The sequence below is a fragment of the Lygodium microphyllum genome, chromosome 9 (assembly GCF_053477565.2).
Source record: "Lygodium microphyllum isolate KBCC chromosome 9, Lygodium_microphyllum_v1.1.10, whole genome shotgun sequence".
NCBI lineage: Eukaryota > Viridiplantae > Streptophyta > Polypodiopsida > Schizaeales > Lygodiaceae > Lygodium > Lygodium microphyllum.
In genome coordinates, this window is record NC_141143.1 from 153,234,989 (window position 1) to 153,262,342 (window position 27,354).

General features: G+C 45.9%; 1 protein-coding gene across 16 annotated transcripts in view; it reads right to left on the minus strand.

Annotated features, from left to right (window-relative positions):
• LOC148031731 (uncharacterized) overlaps positions 1-27,354 on the minus strand; it is a 60,873-nt gene that overhangs the window by 20,450 nt on the left and 13,069 nt on the right. Inside the window, exon 4 of one of the 16 annotated variants that reach the window (XM_087685335.1) lies at positions 6,855-7,608. The exons of the other annotated variants lie outside the window; for them this stretch is intronic. Within the exon in view, the coding sequence (XP_087541461.1) occupies positions 7,549-7,608 (60 nt within the window). The 3' untranslated portion in view covers positions 6,855-7,548. Of the gene's footprint in view, positions 1-6,854; positions 7,609-27,354 lie in introns of those variants that run through there. 16 annotated transcript variants of the gene reach the window in all.

The window sequence follows — 27,354 nt, forward strand, 5'->3', positions numbered from 1 at the left end:
AAACAACTCCTCGGTCAAGATTTAGGCTCAAGATTGCATCAGTTTTGCCATTGACAAGGGTCCGGATCTGGCTACGTTGGACAATGTATATTATATCCCTCAGCTTGGGGTGAACGTGTTATCTATTCAGCAGCTTTGCTGGTTGGGGCAAGCGATTTTATTTACAACAACCATATTCGAGATACTTGACTCTCAGACTGGTTTAGTGATTGCTTGTGGTGAGGCATAGCCTAATGGCCTATACCACATGACTCACTTTCTGACCGAGCCGACAGCCGAGAGCTCTGTGTTCCATAGCTTCCAGGCCTTAGCCACATCTCGGGAGCCTACGAACAGTGAGCGTCTTTGGCATTTTCACTTAGAGCATCTTGGTTATGACTCACTTTATGAGTTGTCACGCCGTGAGCTGGTTGAGGGACTTCCATGCCTGAAGCTAGCTCGAGATGTCTGTAAAGCTTGTCAACTCGGGAAGCAGCACCGTACCCATTTTCTTAACAGACCTCACATAGAGCTAAGGCACCTCTTAGATTGATTCATGTTGATCTTTGTGGACCGACATCCACTGCTGCCTTGAATAACACACTATACTTATTTTTGATAGTGGATGATCATTCTAGATACATATAGGTATACTTCCTCAAGCATAAGTCCGATTCTTTCACATACTTTTCTACTTGGGTGTTGCTGGTTCATAACCAAACTGGTCGTCGTGTTGGTTGCATAAGGAGTGATAGTGGTGGTGAGTTTTGTTGGGGGTAAAGGCGCCTCCGCCGTGCCGCCCCGTGTATTACTACACTGACAGTACCCGCCACTGCACACTGCAGGTGGCGGGCGTCCGTCACGTCACTTTATTGTTTATTCTTTTAGTGACAGTTTGAATAAAGGAAGGCCCGGTCACATATTGTGACTGTTGGAGTTCCCATTTCTTGTCTCTCTCTTTCTTGCTCTTGCTCTCCTGCCATAGCTCGCGTGCAAGCTTCGATCCTTCTCACCTTTCAACTGGTATCAAAGCTTGGCATTCTCTTGCTGGAGCTCGACTCGGTGCTTCCCGACCTTCGCATTGACTCGCTTCACGCATTGGGTCTCCATCCCGGCAGCCATATCCGATCTCCCCGAGCTCCCGTCACTCCCCAGCTTCCCGAGCACCTTCCCAGCCTATTGAGGCACCTTCAAGGCATTGATACTGAGGTATTTGATCATTCTTTCAGGGTTTTATTTCAGTCTACAGGTTGCAAACAGCAAGGGCAGCCATGGCTTCAAACCCTTGAAGCTTATTCCCCTCATATTGTGCCTTACACCTATCAAGGCTCAAAGAGGCTTGTCATAGGCCTTTGATAGGCCCTTCTTGAGCCCCCCATTACCCCCTTTTCAGCCCATGTGGAGTAGCAGCAAGTTCAGCACCAACAGGGCAGATTGCATCATTTTTTTCCAGGCTGTGAGCACTCATCTACTTCAGCTCCACACTTGGCCATTGCTTCTTGCTCTCTACCTTGATCAAGAGGGCTATAGACTTCATGTTTGATGTCATTCAAGCTTTGGGCATTGGTCTTGATCATTCGGGGCTGATTTCTTCAGATTTGGGACTGTCATAAACTGTCATAATAGGCTGAAAACAGGGCAGCACCATTGGCATTATCATTTGTTGCTTATACTCCATTCCGGTTGTGCTATTTGATGCCCGTATGCGGTCTACATGATGCCTACTGCCTTGGGAATGTATGCACATGATTATGCCATGATTTTGGCTTGAAATATTGGCTGATTTGGAACTGTTATTTACTGTTATACAGTGCTGGAAACAGGGCAGCCACACTTGGCATTGGCATTTGATGCTTATACTCTACTCCGGTTACCTTATTTGATGCCCGTATGCGGTCTACTTCCTACCCAGATGTATTGGGGATGTATGCATTTGGTTTGACCATGATTTTGGCTTAAATTTGGGGCTGAAATCTACTGTTTAGAACAGTAAATACATGCTAGAATAACAGTGGGCTGAAGGTACTTTACATGCTTTGGCACTTACCTATCGATACCGGATGTATGCTTTGAGCTTTGGCATGATGTCTCTGACATTTGGGGACGGCTTGGAGCATATGTATGAGATTATGGGATGCTTTTGAGCTTCGCATTAGCTCCGTCTTCACTGGCATTTGGACCAACTTGGCATGCTCGTGGACCGCCTATGCCTCATGTCTCTGCTTGACAGTTAGGCTTTTGCATTACATGCTTTGGTTCGTGACATATGCTATTTGGTTCGTGTATGCCATACCGACATTTGGAGCTTGGATTTGGATGTATTTGAGCATTCCCGGCTTACTTGATCACTGATCTTGGTTGCTATTTGGATGTCATTGAGTTGACCGAGAGCTTATTTGGGCTTATGTATTGCTTCATGGTTAATACAACCGGTGCTTCATATATGTCATGCTCTCTTGGATGCGCTTGATGCATTGACAGGGTCACTTATCACTGGTGCTTTCTCTTGGGTTGTTTAAGTTTCTGAGCTTTCTTTGTACGCCTTTTGTGCCAGTGGGAGCATTTTACATGCTTGCTTGACCTTTGATAGTTGCATGCTATTGGAGCACTTACATGTATTTGGAGCAGTTTATGTCTTGAGCAGCTACATACGCATTGAGACTTTGGGATCATACTCCGATCTTTATGGATATGCATTGATGTACTCTTGGTTCACAGGATGCTTATGAGCTGAGTCTCATATTTGGATTTTTCTCTTTGAGCAGACACCTATTTGTGTCAAGTTTTGGCAGTTACAGGAACACTTTGCCTAGAGTGTCTGGGGGTGTGCCTTTCACTGGCAGATGTTATTTTGACATGCTTCGGTGTTGAGCTCATGTTCTTTTCACTGTCATTGGCCTTGCTTATGTCCGTTTCATGCCGGCTTTGGACCTAGCATTGTTTGCTTGACATTGGATCCTATTTTGGGACAGTTTGCTCTCTAGACTGCATACCTGCAATTTATTACAGCAAGCAGTTATTGGTGGACTGAGGTGTACTTTTCATGCTGAAATATCCTGATTTGGTGTACCGCACCTAGTACTAAGTGGGCAGCAACATTTGGCTCACTCTGCTCGCCCTTTGGACCCCGTTTTGGTCATTTTTGGGCAGTTTCTGCAGTAAAACAGCAAGCAGTTTTGGACTGTTTGGGCATTTCTAGCCTGCATAATGGCGTCATCTTCGCATGATAGTGCCATCTTTAACATTACAATGTTGGATGGTACCAACTACTCTTATTGGAAGAGTCAAATTTGGCAGGTCTTGGTGCAGAAATCTCAGATTAAACCACTTCGGTTAAGTGGGGAGCAGCCTGAAACTATGGACAATGAGGACTCGCTTGAACTTGATGAGCTATGCAAGTCCACGATTGTATTGTCTCTCACTGAACAGGTACATTATAATGTATTTGAGGAAGCACAAAGTGCATGGGATCTATGGAATAAGATCAAGAATCTTTATGATAAGAAAAGTCCGGCGAGTCAGATGTACTGGTTGAAGCAGCTTATGGATCTGCGTATGAAGGATAATGTGACTATGTCTGCTCACTTGAGCCAGTTCCATGCTATACTGAAGAACCTGACTTCGCAGGATATCACATTTGGAGAGGAAGTAACTCCTCTTTTCTTGCTTGGGACTCTGAATGAGTCATGGGATGTTTTCCGTACTGCTCTTTGTGCCTCTAGTGCTACTCTAAAATTGACAAATGTTAAGAGTGCTCTTCTTCAGGAAGAGGTGAATCGCAAAAACTTGGATGCCTCTCGTGGTAGTCATGCTTTGACAGTTAGATGCAGGAATGACAGGTATGACCGTGGTAATGGCCGAGGCCGTGACTCGCAGAAGGGTCGGTCTAAATCTCATGGAAAGTCACGTAGTAAGTCGCGTGGGCGCAACGCTAATGTCACTTGTCATCATTGTGGGAAAAAGGGCCATATTAGACCACAGTGTCATGAGTTGCGCAATGAGAAGCGCAAGGATAAGAGGAAAGATAAAGTGCAAGAGAAGTCCTCTGATCGTAGCATAGTACCTGCGAAGTCCAGCGTCAAGATTGAGGAAATTAATGTCACGCAGACTGAGGAGTCCGATGGTGGTGATAAGTTTATACTTGCAGCTAGTTCTTCTGATGCTTCACACTTGACTGAGACACCTAGTATGTATGCACAATGCTGGTTATTGGATTCAGGAGCATCCTTCCATGTGACGCCTTACCGTGAGTGGTTCCACTCTTACCGCACTATATCTGGTTCAGTCAGACTTGGAGATGACAGGTCTCTTGACATTGTGGGCATGGGTGATATTCAGTTGCAGTTTTTCACTGGCAGTTCATTTTTGCTTAGGGATGTACGTCATGTACCTGCGCTTACGCGCAGTCTTATGTCTGCAGGACAGTTGGATGATGCAGGGTTTCATGTCTGTTTTGGGGATTCTGCCTGGAAGATTACCAAAGGCAGACTTGTGCTTGCTAGAGGCGCCAAGGCTGGCAGCCTCTATCCTCTTGTTGTATCTGGGTCTTCTGTAGACCATGTTTTGGCAGTGGGCTCTATCCCACATGTATCACTTTGGCATGCCCGTTTGGGGCATATGTCTTTGAAAGGAATGAAAATGTTATCTGGTTTGCAGTATCTTCCGCCTTTGGACTATGCACGTTTTGACTCGTGTGATCATTGTCTTTATGGTAAGCAGAATAGGTCTACGCATAAGAAATCGGGTAGGCCACGCCTGAGTGAGCCCTTGGCATTGGTGCATTCCGATGTTTGTGGGCCTATGCCTTGCATGTCTATGGGTGGCGCGAAGTACTTTGTTACCTTCATTGATGATTTTTCTAGGAAAGTGTGGGCTTATCCCATAAAGCAGAAGTCCGATGTCTTGGCAGTTTTTCAGAGATGGCTTGCTCTTGTTGAGAACCAGACTGGGTATAGGCTGAAATGCCTTAGGACAGATAATGGGGGAGAATATGTCTCGCATGCTTTTGAGCAGTTTTGTGATGACAGGGGTATTAAGCGTTAGTTGACCGCCCCTTACACCCCACCCGAGAATGGTTTGGCTGAGCGCATGACCAGGACTATTCAGGAGCGTGTGTGCTCTATGCTTAGCCATGCAGGCCTACCCCAGAGTTTTTGGGCTGAGGCAGTTAGTACGGCAGTGCATGTCATAAACCGATCGCCTTCCAGTGGATTGGATTTCCAGGTTGCAGAGGAAGTTTGGGCTGGTAAGCCACCCTCTTATGCGCATCTCCGTGTCTTTGGATGTGAGGCATTCTACCATGTGCCCAAGGACAAGAGGAGTAAATTGGATCCAAAGAGCATTAAATGCATATTCCTTGGCTATGGTGAGTCAGGAGAGATGGGCTATCGCCTATGGGATCCGCAGACGCGGAAAATAGTACGCAGCCATGATGTCCTCTTCCATGAAGACAAGATGCACAGGTAGCCTGAGAAGGTGGTTGAGATCCGCAGAGTCATCTTTCAGGAGGAGCCTAGAGCTCCAGCACAGCCAGTAGTACAGCCTGCAGCAGTTCCTCCACAGGGCCAGGGTGTTGGACAGGCAGTTAGACAGGCAGCAGAGCCTGCGGTGAGACGGTCTGCTAGAGACAGACATCCACCTGACAGATTTCAGCCCTCTATGCATTATGTTTTGGTTACAGATGCAAGAGAGCCTTTCACTTATGATGAGGCTATGCGCAGGGGTGACAGTCACTCCTGGGAGAGGGCTATGCAATCTGAGATAGACTCCCTGCATAAGAATGAGACTTGGGATTTGGTTGCCTTGCCTAAGGGCAAGAAGGCTTTGCCATGCAAGTGGATGTGCAAGCTAGGACACCCCAAGCCGGCATACAAGGCCAGATTGGTAGCAAAGGGTTTTAAGCAGGAACATGGTGTGGACTTTGATGAGGTCTTCTCTCCTGTGGTTAAGATGACCACCCTGCGCTTAGTCTTGGCTTTGGTTGCACAGCTTGACTTAGATCTATATCATATGGATGTCAAGACGGCTTTTCTACATGGGGACTTGCATGATGAGATCTATATGGATCAGCCTAAGGGCTTTGCAGAACCTGGCAGGGAGCACCTAGTGTGCAAGTTGAAGAAGAGCTTGTATGGCTTGAAGCAGGCACCTCGAGAATGGTATCATAAGTTTGATGCCTTTATGCAGTCACAGGGCTACAGCAGGAGTGCTATGGATCCGTGTCTTTACACAAAGAAAGCCCGTGATGGCAGTTTTCTTATCTTGGTACTCTATGTTGATGATATGCTGATAGCAGGGAAAGCTCATGATGAGCTAGATGCTCTTAAATCTCAGCTGAAGAAGAGCTTTGAGATGAAGGATTTGGGACAGGCCTCACATATACTTGGGATGTGCATTAAGCGCGATAGGCATCAGGGGCTTTTGTATCTCTCACAGCGGGAGTACATTCATAAAGTCCTTGGGTGCTTCCGCATACAGGACATAAAGCCTATTGGCTGTCCATTACCTTCTTATGTGAAGGTATCACAGGCTGATTGTCCGCAGATAGATGAGCAGAGGGCCGAGATGGCCAAGATCCCTTATACTTCAGCCGTGGGCAGTTTGATGTATGCCATGATAGCCACTCGTCCAGATATTGCGCATGCAGTTGGTGTTGTGGCATGCTATATGGCTACACCTGGCAACAGACATTGGGATGCCGTGAAGGGTATCATGAGGTACCTGAAGGGCACAGCAGATATGTGTATTTGCTATGGCAGCCAGGATACAGGGGTCGTGGGGTACACTGTAATGAAAGCAATCAACCATGGAATGAAATCTAACTGAAATTGAAAATTAACTAAGCTACAACAAAGAATTAACAAATCTATTGCACCAAGACATCCTCATCATGTATTAATGGTTGGAGATTCAAGAATACATGACGGCATGGCTGAGTGCTTCATAGGCTAGAAAGAAGCTAACTCCAAGAAAATGGTAAAGCCAAGATTATTGAATGATCAAAAGATGTCTTGCCTTTGGCCTCTAGTCCCTTTTATTCTAACCCTCTTCCAAACTTAAGGGCTGTTCACACATGTACATATAGGCTAAAGCTAAATTTACAAAGGCTGGAATTAATCCAAGGTGCAAATATTAATGTTGTATTTTTCCTTCATGACAAACCATCCCTTCCCAAAGATGGTTTTGTCCTCAAAACCAAGAAGTAAGGGCCTATATCCAAGTCAAGAATAATAGTAATCATGCCCATTCATCTTCCAAATGATAAGAAAGCACTGTCCATGAAAAGAAGACCTTTTGCATGCCAAACTGTGAGAAAACTGGCTGCTGTCCAAACAGGGCTGATTCACTAAAACTGCCATAACTTTTGATATATTGGTTCAAATAAGGCGTACGAGGTGTGGAAACGAAGTATACACTCCCAAGCATCACCCCATAACATCAGAATCAAATTTTGATGAAGTCAGGACAGTTTTATTGTCTGCAGAAATTTCATACAGCAAGCTGTCTCTGCACAGTCACTGCATACTGCATCATATATCATCCTTGTAGGCAATACTCCAAATAAAGATATCAAGTACCCCCGGGATCAAAAGGAAATCCCTCAAAAATAATCGTCATAATCATGGGTACCTGTCCAAGAATCATGCATATCATCTATTCCTTCCGGGTCAAATGGGAAACCACCCAAGAACTCATGATTGCCATCATGAATGCCTGGATCATAGGGAAATGATGCATTCAAATCATATGACATATCAGCACCATATTCAAAATCATATACATGAGAATCCGAAGAAACGCCATTAGGTAGTTGCAGTCCTTGATCAACTATGGGCTGATGTAGATCAACCATGGAATCATAAGAATCATGACCAAGGATGGGTTTATGTATCTCATCAACATGATTATCCCAAGGTAGCTCATCATCATATGGATATGCATTCTCATCCATTTCTGCAACTAACTCTCCTTGTGAACCATCATCACATATCTTTGCATCCTCATGTTCTTCCTTATCGATTAAACTCTCTTCTTCGTTTTGATCTTCACTCGAAGCCCACGATGTCTACCTTCAATTAGGAATCCTGGTTTGCATTATTTTGTACCCAATTACTTGAGCTTGCTTGATGAACTCCTCAAAGCCAATCTTGTAGTAAACAAGAATAGCACGGCTGCTTGCTGCAGCTGTGAATGGAGACCTGAAGCAGTTGTTTGGGGCATCACAACCAGAAGAGACCCTTCTTACATATCTTGCCAAGGGAGCTTTTTTTTTTAAATGCTGGAGGATCCTGAACTGATTGGACTACTTGCAGAATTCCGAGAAGGATTAGAGGAACTTCAAAGCAAGATTGAACCCCTTCTAAACAAAGCCAAAGCAAGAAATCTTGTGACCAAGGAGGGTCTCCAATTTCTAGAGACAAAACATATGCTGCTTTTGTGTTATTGTCAGTCCATACTGTTCTACTCAATCATGAAGTCAGAGAGATGATCTGTTCAAGATCATCTTGTGATTGCTCGGCTTGTGGAAATTCGCCTTCTTATAGAGAAGATTCAACCAGTTTAGCAAAAGCTCCAGGATCAGATGGATAAACTGTTGCGTGTTTCAACAGGACCTTCCATGTCTAAGGAAATTGAGAAATCTATTTACAGCAGTGATAATGTGAAAGCACATAAACAGGCTAATGTAAAGCTAGCTGTCAAGCCAGTTTCCAAGCAAACTACCTTGATGGAAGGAGCTACAGTACAAATTTAGCTTTCAAGGTGCTTCTGCAGCAACAAGGCTCTAACAGAGTGAACCCTTTGTTCATGTTGCAAAACCATGCCAACCCTTCATCCGGTTCCTTAGCTATTTTCCGCCACTTGCTGCATGAATCACACTGAACCCAGATATCTTCCACAATCTGGTAATTCTTCAGTCTAGCAGCATAAGAGGCCACAGTACCAAATCGATGTTCCCTCTTTTCACAAATAGAAACTGTTGAGCCATCTGCTGAACCATCCACAACTTGCAGGACCTGATTCTGAAAGGCGATGCCTCACAGGCCTACTACTTTGGAAAACTCCACATGTGGACTCTCTACATCGCCTTCCTGTCACCCAATCTGTGCTCGCACCAGTTGACATGAGTCCCATCAGGTGGAGTCACAAATGTGCCCTGTGTCTTCAAGATGAGACAAATGGCTGTCACAGTTTTTCCTAGGCCTGGTTCATCACAGAAAAGGACACCTCTGAAGTCAGTAAAGAAAGAAGGCTGTGGAGAACTCTCCTTTCTTGGAGAATCTGAAGAAGAAAGGATATGAGGTTCTGTTCATGGTGGATGCTGCATGACGACACCGCTCAAAGAGGCTATTCAGCCGTGGAAGACATGGCGAGAATGACTGAAGACCATAAGAGAAAGTGTTAGCGAAGGGTTGATGCAAGTCATGAGTTATCTCTTGGGGTTCTGACATGAAGGTGCCTCATGAACAAGAAAAGCAGGGTGCTCAACAGGATGACCCAGTTTTGAAGGTGCTTAAAGCTACAGAGGATGGTCCCTTGATGGTCAAACCAGAGAGAATGCTACGCCCTCGCTTTGTTTCAGGGAAAGAAGGCAACATGGATGAACAGGGAAAGAGGACACTAGAGAGTGACGAGCATCGAAGTAAAGCAGTTGACTCGCTTATGTCCCTGTATCATCTCCAAGATTCAGACAGAAACAAAAACATGATAAATAATGATGATACCAATTTCAAGTTGATACTCAAGTCAGCTATGGGTTCACTGGATGATGCCGAAGGTACTGGACAACAAATGAGCAGTTCTTAGGAGCAAGACTCCATAGAGAACTTGAAAGAGTTTATCCAGAGATATGGTGGGGAACTTGAAGATGGCTGGCAGGTTGAGATCCAGAAGAGGAATGGAACGTCTTAAGTGACTAAGCTTTTCATCTCCCCTGCGCAAGAAAAATTCAGGTCACGTCTCGAAGTTGCCAGGCATCTTGGTCTTCTGGGAAGTATGAAGAAGCATTCTGGAAGCACAAGCCACGTACAAGCCCAAGGTGGACAGTCGCAGGCCAATAGATTGGTCAAGAGATTGCTGATGGGAAAAAGGGTGGTGACAATCTGCACGTAGCCAGAAAAGAGCCCCCAGAAGCAGACATGGTATCACAGCGATGCCACGACGTTCTTCGAAGCATTATTTCAGCTTTTCTGGTAAAAAAAATGCTGGAAGATACAGGAGCAAAAATCAAAGTAGGAGATCCAGTTCCTGATTGTGACGAACGGGTGCTTCAAATATCTGCAGGCGAGTTCATTGACAGTCTAGTTTCCCCTGCCCTTGATGCTACGCTGCAAGTCTTTCACCTACTTGTGGATCTTCAAACAGAGAATGATGGCCCTCAACTCTTTTGAAGCAGAAGTATAGCAGCGATCAGCAGGGAACGGAGTTCTTATCGGGAACCCGAGAGACAAGCAATCAGGCCTTAGAGGTGCCAAATGTAGGGCTTGAAACTCTGCAAACGTAGCATGAATCGAAAGAAATTGTACAGAGCGAAGCCTCAGAGCAACACAAGAAGGGGAATGAATCCCTAGAAACAGAGAATGGAGGGTCTGGGACTCTAGAAAGTGTGTAGAATGATGTTGCCCAAGCAGCCTACGGCTGCACCACCACAGATGGAAGCCTCCAAAGATCCGTCCATAACAATGCCATTGGAAGCATGCTCAATATGAAAAATGAGAGATAAGGCTTCGAAGGTGTAACAGTTTGAAGCTTCTTGACAAGGAGATTGGGAGGGTTAAGGAGCTATGGAAGCTTGAAAGAGAGCTTGGGAAGAGGAAAGGAAAGGCCTCTCTTCAAGAGTAACCCTAACTTAAGCCTTCCCTCACTGCTGTTACCACTCCTTTACCAAAATACCTTCAAAATTGGCTTGAGCTTGCAAAACGAGCTGCCATCTTTGTCTGTCTGCCTCCATTTTTGGTCCAAGTTCCATTTAAGACTCCAAGAAAGGCTGCCATGGTCTATGTGGTCTTCATGAAAGCTGCCATTAATGCTTCTGCATGCAGTCCTTGTGGTCCAGAGGTGTAAACTCCGAAGAAAGCTGCCATTAATGCTTCTGCATGCAGTCCTTGTGGTCTAGAGATGCTTTGGAAACTCCCCTACTGCTCCCGTACTTGTGTACCTATGACTCAAAATTCCATGTAACTAGAAAGTTGTAACTAGGTGAAAATGAGGGACTAACTGGGATCAAGAACCAAGGCTCTGATACCAATGTAATGAAAGCAATCAACCATGGAATGAAATCTAACTGAAATTGAAAATTAACTAAGCTACAACAAAGAATTAACAAATCTATTGCACCAAGACATCCTCATCATGTATTAATGGTTGGAGATTCAAGAATACATGACGGCCATGGCTGAGTGCTTCATAGGCTAGAAAGAAGCTAACTCCAAGAAAATGGTAAAGCCAAGATTATTGAATGATCAAAAGATGTCTTGCCTTTGGCCTCTAGTCCCTTTTATTCTAACCCTCTTCCAAACTTAAGGGTTGTTCACACATGTACATATAGGCTAAAGCTAAATTTACAAAGGCTGGAATTAATCCAAGGTGCAAATATTAATGTTGTATTTTTCCTTCATGACATACACTGACTCCGATTATGCAGGACATGCAGATAGTAGGAAGTCCACTTCTGGCTATGTATTCACCTATGTTGGAGGGGCTGTCTCTTGGATGTCCAGGGTTCAGAAGTGTACGGCTTTGTCTACCACTGAGGCCAAGTATGTTGCAGCCACTGAGGCTTGCAAGGAGGCCATATGGTTAGGCCGTCTAGTTGCTGACCTTGGGATTGATGCTACACCTACACTGCATTCGGATTCTATGAGTGCCATTCAGTTGGCTAAGAATCCGGTCTTCCATGCGAAGACGAAATACATTGAGGTGAGGTATCACTTCATACGTGGTGTCGTGGAGGACAAGTCTGTTGACCTTGTCAAGATCTCCACTGACGAGAATCCTGTAGATCTGCTCACGAAGAGCCTCACTACTGAGCGCTTTGCCTTCCTCAGGAGGTTGATGGGCATTGGATGAGATGTGACCTTTCCTCATCACTTGTACCTATGTACATTTGTACTGTCTTTTCTTTTTCTTTTCTCTCTCACTAGGGCAGATTCGCCTTTTTTAGTGGGAGGTTGTTGGGGGTAAAGGCGCCTCGGCCGTGCCGCCCCGTGTATTACTACACTGACAGTACCCGCCACTGCACACTGTAGGTGGCGGGCGCCCGTCACGTCACTTTATTCTTTATTCTTTTAGTGACAGTTTGAATAAAGGAAGGCCCGGTCACATATTGTGACTATTGGAGTTCCGATTTCTTGTCTCTGTCTTTCTTGCTCTTGCTCTCCCGCCATAGCTCGCGTGCAAGCTTCGATCCTTCTCACCTTTCAAGTTTATCCCCCACGAGTTCTCCGATTTTCTACAGCAGCATGGCATTTCTTGCCAACTCACCTCTACCAACTCTCCTTCTTAGAATGGAGTCGTAGTGCGTAGAAACCAAATAGTCATGGAAATGGCACATGCACATGCCTATCGCTCTGTTGTAGGAAAAATTCTTTGGTAAATTCACACTAGGCTAGATTTAGCTTACTTAGTTAGCATACTCAATCAGTATTTCACAGCACCTAGGATGTCACATTGGATTGCATGTCTTCGTGTGTTGCGTTATCTGCGGTGTACTTATTCTTATGGCCTGGCATATGGTTCTGGTTTATGTTTGAAGGGGTACACTGATTCTGATTGGGCAAGAGATCCTGACACCTGGCGTTCCCATGGCGGCTACCTCTTTACCTTAGCCATGGCTCCCATTTCTTGGTCCAGCCGTAAGCAGGAGACGGTGGCGGCTTCCTCAGCCGAGGCTGAGTATTAAGCTCTCTTTGATGGCACCATCGAGGCCATCTATCTAAGGAGTTTACTAGCGGCATTTCATTTTCCTTGGTCTCTCCCACAGTTGTCTACTGCGACAACCAGAGTGCCATTGCCCTTGCGGGCAATCCAATCATCCCACCTTGGACGCAGCATGTGGGCGTCCACCTTCACTTTTCCAGAGAGTAGGTTGAGCTAGGCACTATTCGCCTAGAGTTTAGGCATTCATCAAATAATTTTGCAAACATTTTGACCAAAGCGGTCAACCGGCCGGTTCTTCAGTACCTGCTACCCAGGATCGGCTTGGGTACACCCTCCCCTACTTCTTCAGCTTGATGGGGAGAGGGTGCTTCCCTCTTGCTTTTCCTTTTAGTTTGAGAGGGGGCGGCTTCTACTCTTGATGGTGACAGTGATGATGCTTACAATTTTTAGACATTACATTCATTTATTCTTTTGTATTGTATTATGGACGTTTGTAACTTTATCCGCACTGTCAGGATGACCTGATTGTAAAAGGGCACCTGGACGAGCGAACAATTCCCCTGCGAGGGCATTATCCAAGTGGCACCGTTACATAGCATATTGTATAAGCATGGCATCTTGCATCTCTCTTTGCATTACCCCATGCATTGGCATTCTGTTCATGTAAACATACATCTGTGAGCATTTATCCCTCTTCGATCTTTTGGAGTGGTCGACTCTAGGATCCACCATATTCGTGGTGTAACACATGGCAATTCTCCTAAAGACAGTTTCCCTACCCTTGCTTGCTTGCTTGCTTTGCTTGTCTTGCTAAGCCCACCATCATCTTTTTTGCCTCTCCCCATATCACCACATGATTGGCACACACACACACATTTATCATCCTTAGCACTTATCCTAGTCAGTGTAAGGGATTGGCTTGCTAGTTTTGTGAATGACTTGGGTTTAAAACTCTCTTTATCTTTTCCTATCTGTCACTTAATCGGCCACTGCCCCTATATTACTTATGTATTGCAAAACACTTTTCAAACAACCACCCAAAAAAAAAACAAAACAAAACAAACAAGTCCATTGTTGTTTCCATCCGCCTTTGTAGGACTTGGTAGGCCCTTGGACAGCCACCACTGAGCACCCTTGGTCCGATGCCTTGGCCTCTCTGGGGTGATCACTTGGGCTCCCTTGGTAAGATAACCATCACCTCTGTAGTCTTGGCAGGCCACTGGGCAGCCGACGTGCACCCTTTGTCCGATGCCCTGGCTACTTTGGGGTGGGATGCCTTGGGGTAAATTAAAATTTAGGCTAGCCTACTTTTCTAGCCCTATTTTGGGTCTAAGAGGGGGATGTTGTGCTAAAAAATGCACTTAGTCACTTAAACAGCCCAAAACATGCTTATTTTAGGCTTATTTTAGCCAAATCCCTAAAATGGGGAGAGGATCGAGAGAGTTAAGTGGGAGAGGATCTATAACTCTAATTTTCTATAAATAGGCAGCTAGCCCTCCACTCTTCTCTAATCTCATTTTGCAGATTTCAGGTGTTTCAGCTTGCTGCCCACTCCCCATTTGCGGAGGATATCTCAACCGAAGCTGTCCATTGTTGTCTCCATTAATTGATGCCTGGTTTCCAGCCCTCTTCACACAGTTTGAAGCTGATTCCAACCAATCGACTACTATTCCTGTGCAGACCTGTTGCCGCACAGCCTGCCACGTCATCACAATCCTGCTGCCTAAGTTTTTAGTATTTCTCTCTCCTGCAGGCTATCCTGCCTACGTTTTTAGTATTTCTCTCTCCTGCAAGCTATCCTGCCTGCGTTTTTTATCTCTCACTTGCTACCTACGTTTTTAGTCTTTCTCTCTCCTGCAGGTTGTTCTGCCTGCGTTTTTAGTCTTTCTCTTACTTGCTGCCTACATTTTTAGTCTTTCTCTCTCCTCACTATTGTCTGCATCAGATCTAGCTTCTCACTACTACATTTGCTAGTGTTCGACATTCGGAGGCTGCACTGCTACGATTCGGAATCCATTCGGAGTACGACACACTCTCCAACTCATTACCCCGGCCCTGATCCTTGAAATATAGGAGTTCGAGGTTCACTATTCATTCACTACATAGTGTGTTTGCGGTATAAGCATCATATTATTCAGTAGTTATATCACTTCATTTATTTACTGTGTTCATTGTCTCTGAGTTACCCTAACCCTAACTATGTTCTTTTATCAATCTATGCTTTGTCATACGGTTTTCTTTTATGTTTCTGTGTTAGGGCATTTCTTTACACCCCGTCTCTATTGCTTCTACTTTTCCTTCAGCCATTATACGCTCGCTTTCTGATAGCACCATACTCTACTAAATCCTTGATTCTAGTATCGTTCCTTTCCGCCCATCCTCCAACTTTGTCTTTCATCTGTTCGAGACTTTGGTCTTGCTCTTGTGAAAGGATGGTTATCAACTACTCTTGCTCTTTCCATATCGCATGCATCTTCTCTTTGTCTTGGCCTTGGCATTTTACCTGCTTCTTTAGGATGCCATGCTCATGGAGTGATGCCTAGAGTTGATTCTTCAGCTCCGCTATCTTCTTTATAACCTCTTCATCTCTTTGCATCTTTGTGGCCTGCAGCTCGTCTCAACTCATCCCTCTATTGTTTCAACTCTTTGATTTCTAACTCCAGGCGCTTGTTTTTTTTGGAGTTAAAGGCACATTGTTGCTCTAATGCCATGTAACTTTCCCTTTCTTCCTCATATAGGCCACACAGATTTTCGTCACCCTGTCTTGCCTTCAAGGCCTCTTTCCGCACTGTCACTTCTCTTGTGAATACCGTCATTTGCCTTGTCTTTTCAAGTCGGCAGGCTGCAAAAGCATGCTTTTCTGCTTCTAACTCGGCAAGCACAGCTTTTCACTCCTCATTCATTCTATCACACTGACTCTGGAGCTCTTTCACTAGCTCATCATACTCCGTGTTGCGCACTGCCAGTGGTACCGAAGTGGTTGATACCTCAAGGCGTGGCATCTTAGGACCACTAAGGTGTCAATGAGAGTAATTAGGTTGGCTAAGGACGCGTCTCTAATTGTGGTTCGTTCCTTTCTTCACTCAATTATCAGGTGGTTTTAGACTATTCACTTCTCAGTGTTGGGTTTCTTGGTTTGTTTCTATGGTCCCAAGGGTTTTGCAAGTCCTACTGGTGGGTTTGTTTCTTAGCTTAATTCCCCTTTAGTATGTTCCTTGTTAATTAAATCACTTCGCAAGTTTATGCTTTCTCACACACTTGGATGGTACAATGCAAGGTGAGTTGTGCACAATCAGGCTTTCAACTTTTCTCATATACCTAAGTGCCTACAATGCAATGTGCAACCTTCAATGAAATCATTCACACATACACCTTGCCAATCAGTTCCGTATAGTTGCAGCTCTTTTACGCAAGTTGCGATTGTTGAGATATCGAGCTCCACTCATGATACGCCAGGGTGACCGTTGTGTATTTATGTCACCGACTTGTCAGTTGCAGACGCGGTTGGTACACCGCCCATGAATAATAGCTACATGATAGCTATCCTTATCTACTCTAGTTCGTGGCTCAGTTAGTATGCCACCTTAGTTAGTTGAGTTTGGTTTGAGACCCATATATAGGGTTCTTCTATTTCTTTGTAAGAGAGTTCTTTTGGCTTACACAACTAAGAAGAGGAAAACTGTTTTCAGCCTCCACCCTTGTGTGTATTCCCCCATTGTGCAAGCAAGAAAGCTTCAAGTGAGACTCCTTCCTTCTCTCCCACAATCTTGACATGGTATCAGAGCCTTGTTCGTGGTAAGGAGCTCAAGAAAGCAAGCCAAGCTCGCGGTGTTCTGGTAAGAGGAGCAGTATTGCTTTCATTTTCTGTTTTGGGAGCGGATCTCTGCAGGTAGCACAGCCGGAAAGTGCAGGAGTGCATTGTCTCAGGTTGAGACGCCCTTTGCGGTGAAGCAAGAGGACCTTGTTTTTTTTATTTAAGGCCATTTCGGGCCCTGTTTTGGAGGCGGAAGTTTTCTGCACGCACTCAGGAAAAGGCCCAGTATTATGCTGTGCAACCACTGTTCTACAGGTCGGTGAATAGTTACTGTAAAAATTGCATTGTATGCTTGTGCGCAGAGACATTGGGAGTTACAGAATCATCCCTGTTGCCTGTTGATGCAAAATCGTCACTAGGAAGTAACTGTGTGGTCAAATACCACTTTCGCTAGTTTTGTAAATTTTCCCTTGTGAGGGTGAAGCTGTGGTTTTTGCAGTGACAGAATTTTTTACAGTCTTCTGTAATGGCATCTCATTCTCTTTCACAGATTGTCACTGAAAAGCTTGACAAGAACAACTTCCAAGCATGGAAGTTTAGAATGACGAATTTCCTTATGGGAAAAGGATATTGGGAATTTGTTATTGGAAATGAAGAAGAACCAGTTTTTCCTGATGTTCCCAATCAACAGCAAATGCAGGCATTTAAAGCATGGCATGAGAGAGCCAGGAAAGTTATGTATTGGCTGTCTATCAGTATTTCAGACTCTATGATTGTGCATATTCAGGATGCAAGTACGCCAAAGGAGGCATGGGATACTTTGTCAAAAATGTACAGCACAAATACTCAAGCCAGGAAAATACAGCTCAAGCAAGAGTTGCATAATGTGCAAAGAGAAAATATGAGCATCAATGACTACCACATGAAGGTGAAGAAGATTGCAGATGCACTTGCTTCCATTGGGTCGCTAGTGGAAGATGATGATTTAGTTTCTGTGACCTTGAATGGCCTAGGAAAGGATTATGCACAGTTTCGGACATCCATTTCAGTTCGTGAAAGATTTCCTGATTTTGAGGAGTTGATTGCTCTTCTAATTTCTGAGGAGTAGAGAAATGGTGGTGCATCTTCTTCAGGAGGAACTTCAAAAGAAACTATCTTCTACTCAAATGCTGGAACAGGTAGAGGCAGAGGTAGAGGAGGCCGATTTGGAGGCCGTGGCAGAAATCAGAATATGCAGAAACTCAAGAAAACCAGTCCTATGGAGGAGGACGTGGTAACTCTAGAGGCAGGGGGAGCCAAAGAGGTCGTGGTGGATGGCAAAGAGGCCAAAATGCAAGCAGTAATGTTGAATGCTACTACTGTGGTAAAATGGGTCATATGGCTAAAGACTGCTATAAAAAGCACAATGACATCATGAATGGAAAACTGCAACAAGGAAATTATGCATCTTCTAGTAGACAGGGTGATGACAGAAATGAGCATTTGTTTATGGTGCAGCACATGAACAATTCTGTGACAAGTGCAGAAGAAAGCAACGATGTGTGGTATGTTGACTCAGGTGCATCAAACCACATGACAGGTCATGCAGAATGGATGGAGGATGCAAGGAAAATGGAAAAACCAGGATTTGTGGAGACTGGTGATGATACTGCACATCCGATTGTGCAGATTGGAAAAATTCATTTGTCTATGCAGGATGGGAAAAAGAAATACCTGTCCGATGTATTTCATGTCCCGAATATCACCAAGAATCTGGTTTCTGTTGGTCAAATGGTTGAACAGGGCTTGCAAGTCAGATTTAATCCTCATGGATGCTTTGTTGAGGATATGAAAAATAAAGGTCGCTTGATAGCAAAAGGAAAGAAGAAGGGCAGAATGTGTACGTTGGATGCAGACATGTCTGAATTGAGTGCAGCAATGTTTGCACATGGGACCGGTGTAGTTGCAGATATTGATATCTGGCATAAACGCATTGGTCATGTTAATGTACAGCGACTTAAATCAATGTAGGCCCAAAATATTGTTGCAGGTTTGCCTAAATTCAAGGTTGCAAAAATGCATAAGGTATGTGAAGCCTGTCAGTTTGGAAAACAGGCAAGGAAACCATTTCCTAGACATGTTCAAGAGAGTGAGAAGCCATTGGAATTAATCCACTCTGATGTGTGGACTACTAAAGCTGCATCTCTTGGAGGCTGTCATTATTTTGTCACTTTTATTGATGACTATAGCAGAAAAGTTTGGGTGTATTTTATGAAAAAGAAAAGTGAAGTTTTTGGGCACTTCAAAACTCTTAAAGCTATGGTTGAAAAAGAAACAGGCATGCAAATAAAATGCCTAAGGTCAGATGGAGGGGGAGAGTACCTCTCAAATGAGTTTGCAAGGTTCCTGCAGGAGCATGGCATAAAGCAGCAATATTCATGCAGTCATACCCCACAACAAAATGGAATTGCAGAAAGGAAAAACAGGCATATTGGAGAGGTATCTCGTGCCATGCTCAATGAAAAAGACTTGCCAGATTTTTATTGGGCTGAAGCAGTTGCTACAGCAGTCTACATAATGAACAGGATTCCCACTGCAGCAATACATGGAATGACTCCAGAGGAGAGGTATACTGGTAGGAAACCAGATATTTCTCATTTGAAAATTTTTTGTTGCATTGCCTATGTACATGTGCCAGATGAGTTGAGATCCAAGTTGGATCCAAAAGCTGAGAAGTGCATCTTTTATTGGTTACTCTCTGCAGCAAAAAGGGTATAGATACTATAACCCTTCTACTCGTAAGTTTACAGTGAGCAGAGATGTTGTTTTTGATGAGATGAGTAGCTGGTATAAACCAGTAAATGTGATTGATGATGTAGATGCACAAAATGGTAATGCTGCACAGAATTCACAGCAGCAGTCACAAAATATTAGTGGACCTGGAGCGTCCTCTAGCAGTGGTTCACATTCTTCGCCATGGACAGGTAGATTGAGATCAGGAGAATCTTCTCAAAGCAATGCAGACAGTGGTATGCAGGTATCACGAAAAGGAAAAGAGAAGGTTGATCAGCCCATGTTTGATGTGAATGCAGGTCACTCTTATGTGGATGGTGAATCCAGTGGCTCAGAACAGAGCATTGATGATGAGTTGGGTATTCCTTCTATTGTTACACCTGGAGTAAGGAAGACCAGGGATGTTTTGAGAGCACCTGGGAGTGAACCTACTTTGCGCAGGTCTACGAGAGCTAGGTATCCTGTGGATAGGCTGAAATATGATGGATTTACAGCCATTCACTATGTATATATGGTCAAAGTGATACAGGAACCAGAACCCACTTCTTTTGAGCAAGCCATGGGAAAAGAAAAATGGGAGAAAGCCATGGATGAAGAAATGGATGCCTTGGAAGCAAATGCTACATGGGAATTGGTACCTTTGCCTGAAGGTAAGAATGCAATTGGCTGTAAGTGGGTTTATAAGGTGAAGCACAATGCAGATGGTTCTGTGAACAGATACAAGGCAAGATTAGTAGTCAAGAGGTATGCACAAACATATGGCATTGACTATGAAGAAACATTCAGTCCGGTTGCAAGGATGGCAACCGTAAGAGCAGTCATTGCTATGGCTGCATCAAAGGGATGGTCTTTACATCAGATGGATGTAAAGAATGCCTTCTTGCATGGTGATTTGCAAGAAGAGGTTTATATGGAGCAGCCACCAGGTTATGTGCATGCTGTTCATCCTGAGTTTGTTTGCAGGTTGAAGAAAGCTTTGTATGGCTTGAAGCAAGCACCTAGAGCATGGTCTGACAAGATAGGACAGTATCTTGTCACTATTGGCTTTCAGATTTCCAAGGCAGATTTCTCACTTTATGTGAGAAAAACAGAGAAAGGTATTATGCTACTTGTCATTTATGTTGATGATTTGATTATGACAGGTGACAGTGATGAAGATATCATTCATGTGAAAATGCTATTGAAGCAGAAGTTTGAGATGAAGAATTTGGAAGAGCTGCGTTATTTCTTGGGCATTGAGGTGATTAGATCACCAAGTGGGATACAGCTCTTGCAGAGGCAGTATGGATTGGACATGCTGTCCAAATATGGGATGACAGGCTATAAGCCTATTTCAGTTCCTTTGGAGCAGAATGTGAAGCTGAGCGCAGATGCAGGTGAGCTTCTGGAAGACCCTACTATGTACAGACGCATAGTAGGAAGCTTGATTTATATGACTATTACCAGGCCAGATTTGAGCTATGATGTTGGATTGGTAAGTCAGTTTATGCAGGCTCCAAGGAAATCGCATTTGGATGCGGCTAGACGCATACTCAGGTATGTGAAGTCCACATTGCAGTGTGGACTATTTTATGAGACTGGGGTTCAGATACAGCTACATGGGTACACTGATGCTGATTGGGCTGGTAGCATTTCTGATAGACGATCTACCAGTGGATATGTGTTCTCTTTTGGGAGTGCTGCAGTCACTTGGAGCAGCAAGAAACAGCCTATAGTTGCCTTGTCCAGCACAGAGGCTAAGTATAGGGGTGTGTCAGAGTGCAGCGGTGCGGAAGCGTAGGACTGAGAGAGAGAGAACGCAGAGAGAGAAGGGAGAGAAAGAGACAGTGTACACTGAAGATCTGCTGTATAAAGAATGCTGAATACAAAGATATACACGGGCGCAGTGCGCTGGACTGCGTGTCTCCACCTCGACGATGCGACCTGCTGTCCACCTCGAAGTCTGCTGCAGTCTGCACTGTCTGCTGTCAGAAATCTGCGAACAGAGACAAAGATCTGCACGGCACCGGTCTGTAATCTGCGACAGAGAATGAATGCCAGACTGCTGAAAACGTCAGCAATAAATAGGCAAAAATCTGCCTAGGATGGGGCGCCAAAATAGGGCGCAGCCTGATAAAAATCAGCTGCAGGCAGTCGGACTGCCACGTGGCAGTCCGACTGCACAGTCCGACTGTGCAGCTGGACTGTGCAGCTGTTGCCTGCTGCTGCCTGCCTGAAAACAGGCTATGATCTCTGACACCCCCTCTCAGAGCCTGGACAGGGCAGAAGCCTGAGGGATCTGGAATGTTGCCGAAGTAGAGCCTGAGGAAGCGCCTTCGTAAACAAGTCCGCAAGATTATCCTCCGTCTTGCAATACTCCACAGTGATGGTCTCATCCAAAAGCTTTTCTCGGATGAAGTGGTACCGGATCTCAATGTGCTTCGTCCGGGCATGAAAAACAGGATTCCTCGCCAAGGCAATGCAACTCTCATTGTCACATCGCAGCAATGTAGGACGAGTCTGGGGGCACCCAAGCTCCTCCAACAGTCTCCGAAGCCACACAACCTCGCATGTGGTGGAAGACGCGGCCCGATACTCCGCCTCAGTAGACGAAAGGGCTACCGTGGGCTGCTTCTTGCTACTCCAAGAAATAACACCTGCACCCAAAGTAAAGCAGTAACCTGTTGTAGACCGCCTGTGGTCCACGTCACCGGCCCAATCCGAGTCGCTCCAACCTGCAAGTACAAGATCTGACCCATCTGTCCCTGCGGGGTAATGAATCCCCAAATCAAACGTCCCCCTCAGATACCGAAGTATCCTCTGAGCAGCCTGCCAATGCACCGTCTTAGGTTCACTCATGAACCCTGCCAAGAGCCCAACAGCAAAACATAGATCAACCCTGGTGTTGAGAAGCCAAATCAAAGACCCTATCAACTGTCGATAGCGGGAAGCATCCGCCAAAGGAGAAGCTGAGTGGGAAGTGGCCTTCCAGTTCGGATCCATAGGAGTAGAGAGGGCCCGACAATCTTCCATCTCAAAAGACACCAAGAGCTCCTGAACATATCTCTGTTGGGAGAGAAAGATCCCCCTCTGAGACTGAAAAATCTCATGTCCTAAAAAGAAATGGAGTAGCCCCAAATCCGTCATCTCGAACGTCCGATGTAAAGCTGACTTTGTCTCCTCGACCTGCTGTGCATCATCACCTGTGACAATCAAATCATCAACATATAATACAAACAGCATACAACCATCCTCGGAAGTGTGAACATACAGCTGCGGATCGGCCTTGGACCGCCGATATCCCAACTGAGATTGGAGGAACGAATCAATCTTCTCGTTCCAAGCTCGCGGGGCCTGCTTGAGACCATACAGGGCCTTCTTCAACCTGTAGACTTTCCCATCGGAAGAACCAAAGCCAGGAGGCTGCTCAACGTAGATCTCCTCCTTCAAATCACCATTCAGGAAGGCCGACTTCACATCCAGCTGATAAACAGGCCATCTCCTATGGCCAGCCAAAGCAAGAACAGCTCTAATGGTTGCCATACGAGCTGTAGGGGCAAAGGTGTCATGACAGTCAATCCCTGGGCGCTGGGCAAAACCCTTAGCAACAAGGCGAGCCTTGTGCTTATCCAAAGTACCATCACTGAGATATTTGGTCTTGAAGACCCACTTGACTCCAATCACCTTCTTCTTCGGGGGGCGTGGCACAAGTGACCAAGTGCCATTCCTCTCAATAGCCTCCAACTCAGCTTCCATAGCTTTCTTCCATGGGGCGGACTGTAAAGCCTCCTTCACGGAGGTGGGCTCTCGATCCTGCATAACTCGGGACATCAAACAATAATTGGAGCACACAAGCCCGAAGAATGCGCCTGGTGCCTCCGTGACCGCCGCGGACCATCCTGCGGTCCCCACTCCTAAGGAACCCCCTCGATCCCTGAATCACGGAGTGTGTCACGGGCCCAGCGAGGAGGAGGCCGAACCTCCCCTCGTCGTTCTCCATCAGTAGAAGACTCTGGAATGTCCACCAGTGGTAACTCCTCAGAAGGATCCGGTGGAACAGTAGACTCTGTGTCAGAAACAGAATCATAATCAAACGGCACAGGCTCCAGTGGAACTGTAGAAGGAGCCAAACTCTCCCCTGGATCTCCAAGAACGGGATGCTCCTCACCCGTTGAAGAAGCCGGAACCTCCACAAACCGCACATCACGGCTAGTATATACATCCCGCTTAACGAGATCATAGAGTCGGTAGCCTTGGGACTGGGAGCTGTAGCCAACAAATACCTGTTTGCGGGAAGCCGCTTCGAATTTGTCACGGTGAGCTTTGGAAATGTCAACATAGGCATCACACGCAAAGACCCGAAAGTAAGAAACATCTGGCTTCGTTCCAAAATACGCCTCAAATGGAGTCATCCCTTCCACGGCCGAAGTAGGAGATCGGTTAAGGATGTGGACTGCAGTAGCCACAGCCTCGGCCCACAGAACCTGGGGGGTCTGTCGGTGCTCCATCATGGTGCGCGCCATCTCGATCACACTGCGGTTCTTCCGTTCGAGAATACCATTTTCTTGTGGAGTATTCGTATTGGCAAACTCCTGGTGAATTCCTCTATTTGCACAAAACCGAGCAAATTCATTAGAGACAAATTCACCTCCCTTGTCGGATCGCAAGGTCTTCAACTTCCGGCCTGATCGGTTCTCCTCAAAGAGAAGCCAATCCTTGAAGTGCGAGAAAGCTTCTGATTTTAGTGCCAAAAAGTAGGCCCATGTCATCCTGCTATAGTCATCCACGATCAGCATGAAGTACGAGCTCCCACGCAGGGACTCATTCCTCATAGGGCCACATAGATCCGTAGATACTAACTCCATCGGTGAAGTAGACCGCCGCGAAGCGGTGTGGGGAATGGCATCCCTATGCTGCTTCCCCTTTATGCAGGAGACACATGGCTGCTGGCTCACCACTATATCCGGCAACCCTCGAACAAGCTGTCCCCGTGACGCCTTCCGAAGATAGTCATAGTTCAGGTGACCAAACCTAGCATGCCATAATTCAGACTGTGACTGTGAGGTAAGAAGAAGAGTAGAGAGGGCAGTGGAAGACTTCAGTTTGTAAATGCCGTTCTCCTCATATCCCGATGATAGAACCTTCCTCGATTCACGATCAAGGACTCGCACTGTAGAACTGTCAAACTCCACCAGAAGACCAAGGGAGCAAATCTTATGGACTGAAAGGAGATGGTACCCCAATCCTGATACATGCAAAACCTCTGAGGTATGGGTGCCACCTCGTCCATCCGGAATAAGCTGCATCTTACCCCGACCTGCAATAGAAACTGAAGAGCTGTCTCCAATGAGAACCTGCCCACGCGAAGGTCGCAGCTGGGCAACACCATCCGATGAAGGAGTCATGTGCCGTGAGGCACCACTATCAATAATCCACTCTCGAGATTGGGAAGCCGCCATCGCAGCATCAGAAGCATTCGGTGAAGCGTCCTCAATGACAACTAAATGTAGAAATGCAGCTGATGAGGGTGCAGCCACCGCTCCAGAATCCTTGGTGTCCTTCTTCTTGGTGTCCTTCGAGTCTTTGTCAGGGCAATCCTTCTTCCAATGGCCAGTCTTTCCACAAATATGGCATGTGGAGTCTTTGTCCTTGTCCTTCTCCTTGTCCTTCTTGGACTTGTTATCCCCCTTCTTCTTCTTTTGGTCCTTCCCCTTCTTCTGAGAGGCTTGACCTGTCAACGCCTCCGTCTTGGAAGCATTCTGTCCCTTTAACTGTTCCTCTTGGTCCAAGACCATAGGAACCAACTCCTCCCACCGAAGAGTAGACTCTCGCCCTGAAGCAATAAGGGCAGAGTAAAATGTACCGAATCGTGGCGGCAACTGGGACAATAGTGTAATCGCCATGTCTTCGGAGGAGATCGGCTTCCCCGCATTCTGAACCTGCATCTGTAGCTGCCTTAGCTTATTAATGTGTTCCCTTAGCGAAGAAGACTTATTGACGGACAAGGTCCGCATCTGTACCTCCAAAGAAACCCTCTTCATTAGGGTCATCCGATTGTACATTTGATCAAGCTCCAGCCATATCTCACGAGCCACCGTCAAGTGCTCGATGTGAGCGATCACGGCTGTAGTGCATGATAGAAAGAGAAAGGATCGAATCCGGGCATTCAGTTTGTCCCAATGAGACTGGGCCCTGGCCAACTCCGCACGAGCATCGGAAGAGAGTTTGGACTCATCTCTTACCGAGGGCCGGTCAATATCTTCCTGTACCAACTCCGCCAAATCATAGGACTCTAGAATGGCCAACATCATAACGCGCCAAATGCGGTAGTTGTCGCCGTCGAGCTTCTGATCTGTAGGAAGAGCCGGTAGGACAGGCACCTTCCGGTCCATAATCGCCTGGAACTCCAGGTCCATCTCTGTAGACATCTTCACCTGCAATGCCTTCTCAAACGCAAAAGCAGCCCCCTCTGACTGAGTAGACTCAGCCTGCTAAGGCTCTTCAGCGTCCCGAAACTTCTTCACCCGCCGGAGGCGATGAAAAAGCAAAACCTGCACTTTTAGGTTGAAAACTCAAACTTTCTCCGCGACAAACAGCAGTAAACAGCAGCAAATCCACCACCTGTACTCCTTTCCTGTGCGCCCACACTCGTTTCAGCCTTGTTCCAAGGCGCAGCCCTCCTGTCTGCCCTTAAACGCAAAAAACGCAAATTTGTGTCGCGATGGAAACTCCTCTTCAGGTTGATTCTGCGCTCAGTCAGCCCTCATACACTGCTCTGATACCATGTCAGAGTGCAGCGGTGCGGAAGCGTAGGACTGAGAGAGAGAGAACGCAGAGAGAGAAGGGAGAGAAAGAGACAGTGTACACTGAAGATCTGCTGTATAAAGAATGCTGAATACAAAGATATACACGGGCGCAGTGCGCTGGACTGCGTGTCTCCACCTCGACGATGCGACCTGCTGTCCACCTCGAAGTCTGCTGCAGTCTGCACTGTCTGCTGTCAGAAATCTGCGAACAGAGACAGAGATCTGCACGGCACCGGTCTGTAATCTGCGACAGAGAATGAATGCCAGACTGCTGAAAACGTCAGCAATAAATAGGCAAAAATCTGCCTAGGATGGGGCGCCAAAATAGGGCGCAGCCTGATAAAAATCAGCTGCAGGCAGTCGGACTGCCACGTGGCAGTCCGACTGCACAGTCCGACTGTGCAGCTGGACTGTGCAGCTGTTGCCTGCTGCTGCCTGCCTGAAAACAGGCTATGATCTCTGACAGGGTGCAGCAATGGCTGCATGTGAGGTAGCTTGGTTGCATAAGCTACTTTATGATATGCATCAGTCTACAGATAGGCCAGTTGTCATTTATTGTGACAACATGAGTAGTATACACTTGGCAAATAACCCAGTCTATCATGCTAGAACAAAGCACGTTGAGGTGCATTATCACTATGTGCGAGAGAGGGTTTTACTAGGTCTTATTGATCTAGTTTATGTCAGCACAGAGGATCAAGTAGCTGACATATTCACGAAGGCGTTGGGCGCAGAGAAGCTGCGCAAGTTTAGAGACCTGCTTGGTGTGCAGGAATTGGGATTGAGCTCGAGGGGGAGTGTTGAGATATCGAGCTCCACTCGTGATACGCTAGGGTGACCGTTGTGTATTTATGTCACCGACTTGTCAGTTGCAGACGCGGTTGGTACACCGCCCATGAATAATAGCTACATGATAGCTATCCTTATCTACTCTAGTTCGTGGCTCAGTTAGTATGCCACCTTAGTTAGTTGAGTTTGGTTTGAGACCCATATATAGGGTTCTTCTATTTCTTTGTAAGAGAGTTCTTTTGGCTTACACAACTAAGAAGAGGAAAACTGTTTTCAGCCTCCACCCTTGTGTGTATTCCCCCATTGTGCAAGCAAGAAAGCTTCAAGTGAGACTCCTTCCTTCTCTCCCACAATCTTGACAGTGATCACACTTGGCAGTCAATTTTGATCCTCTATAGG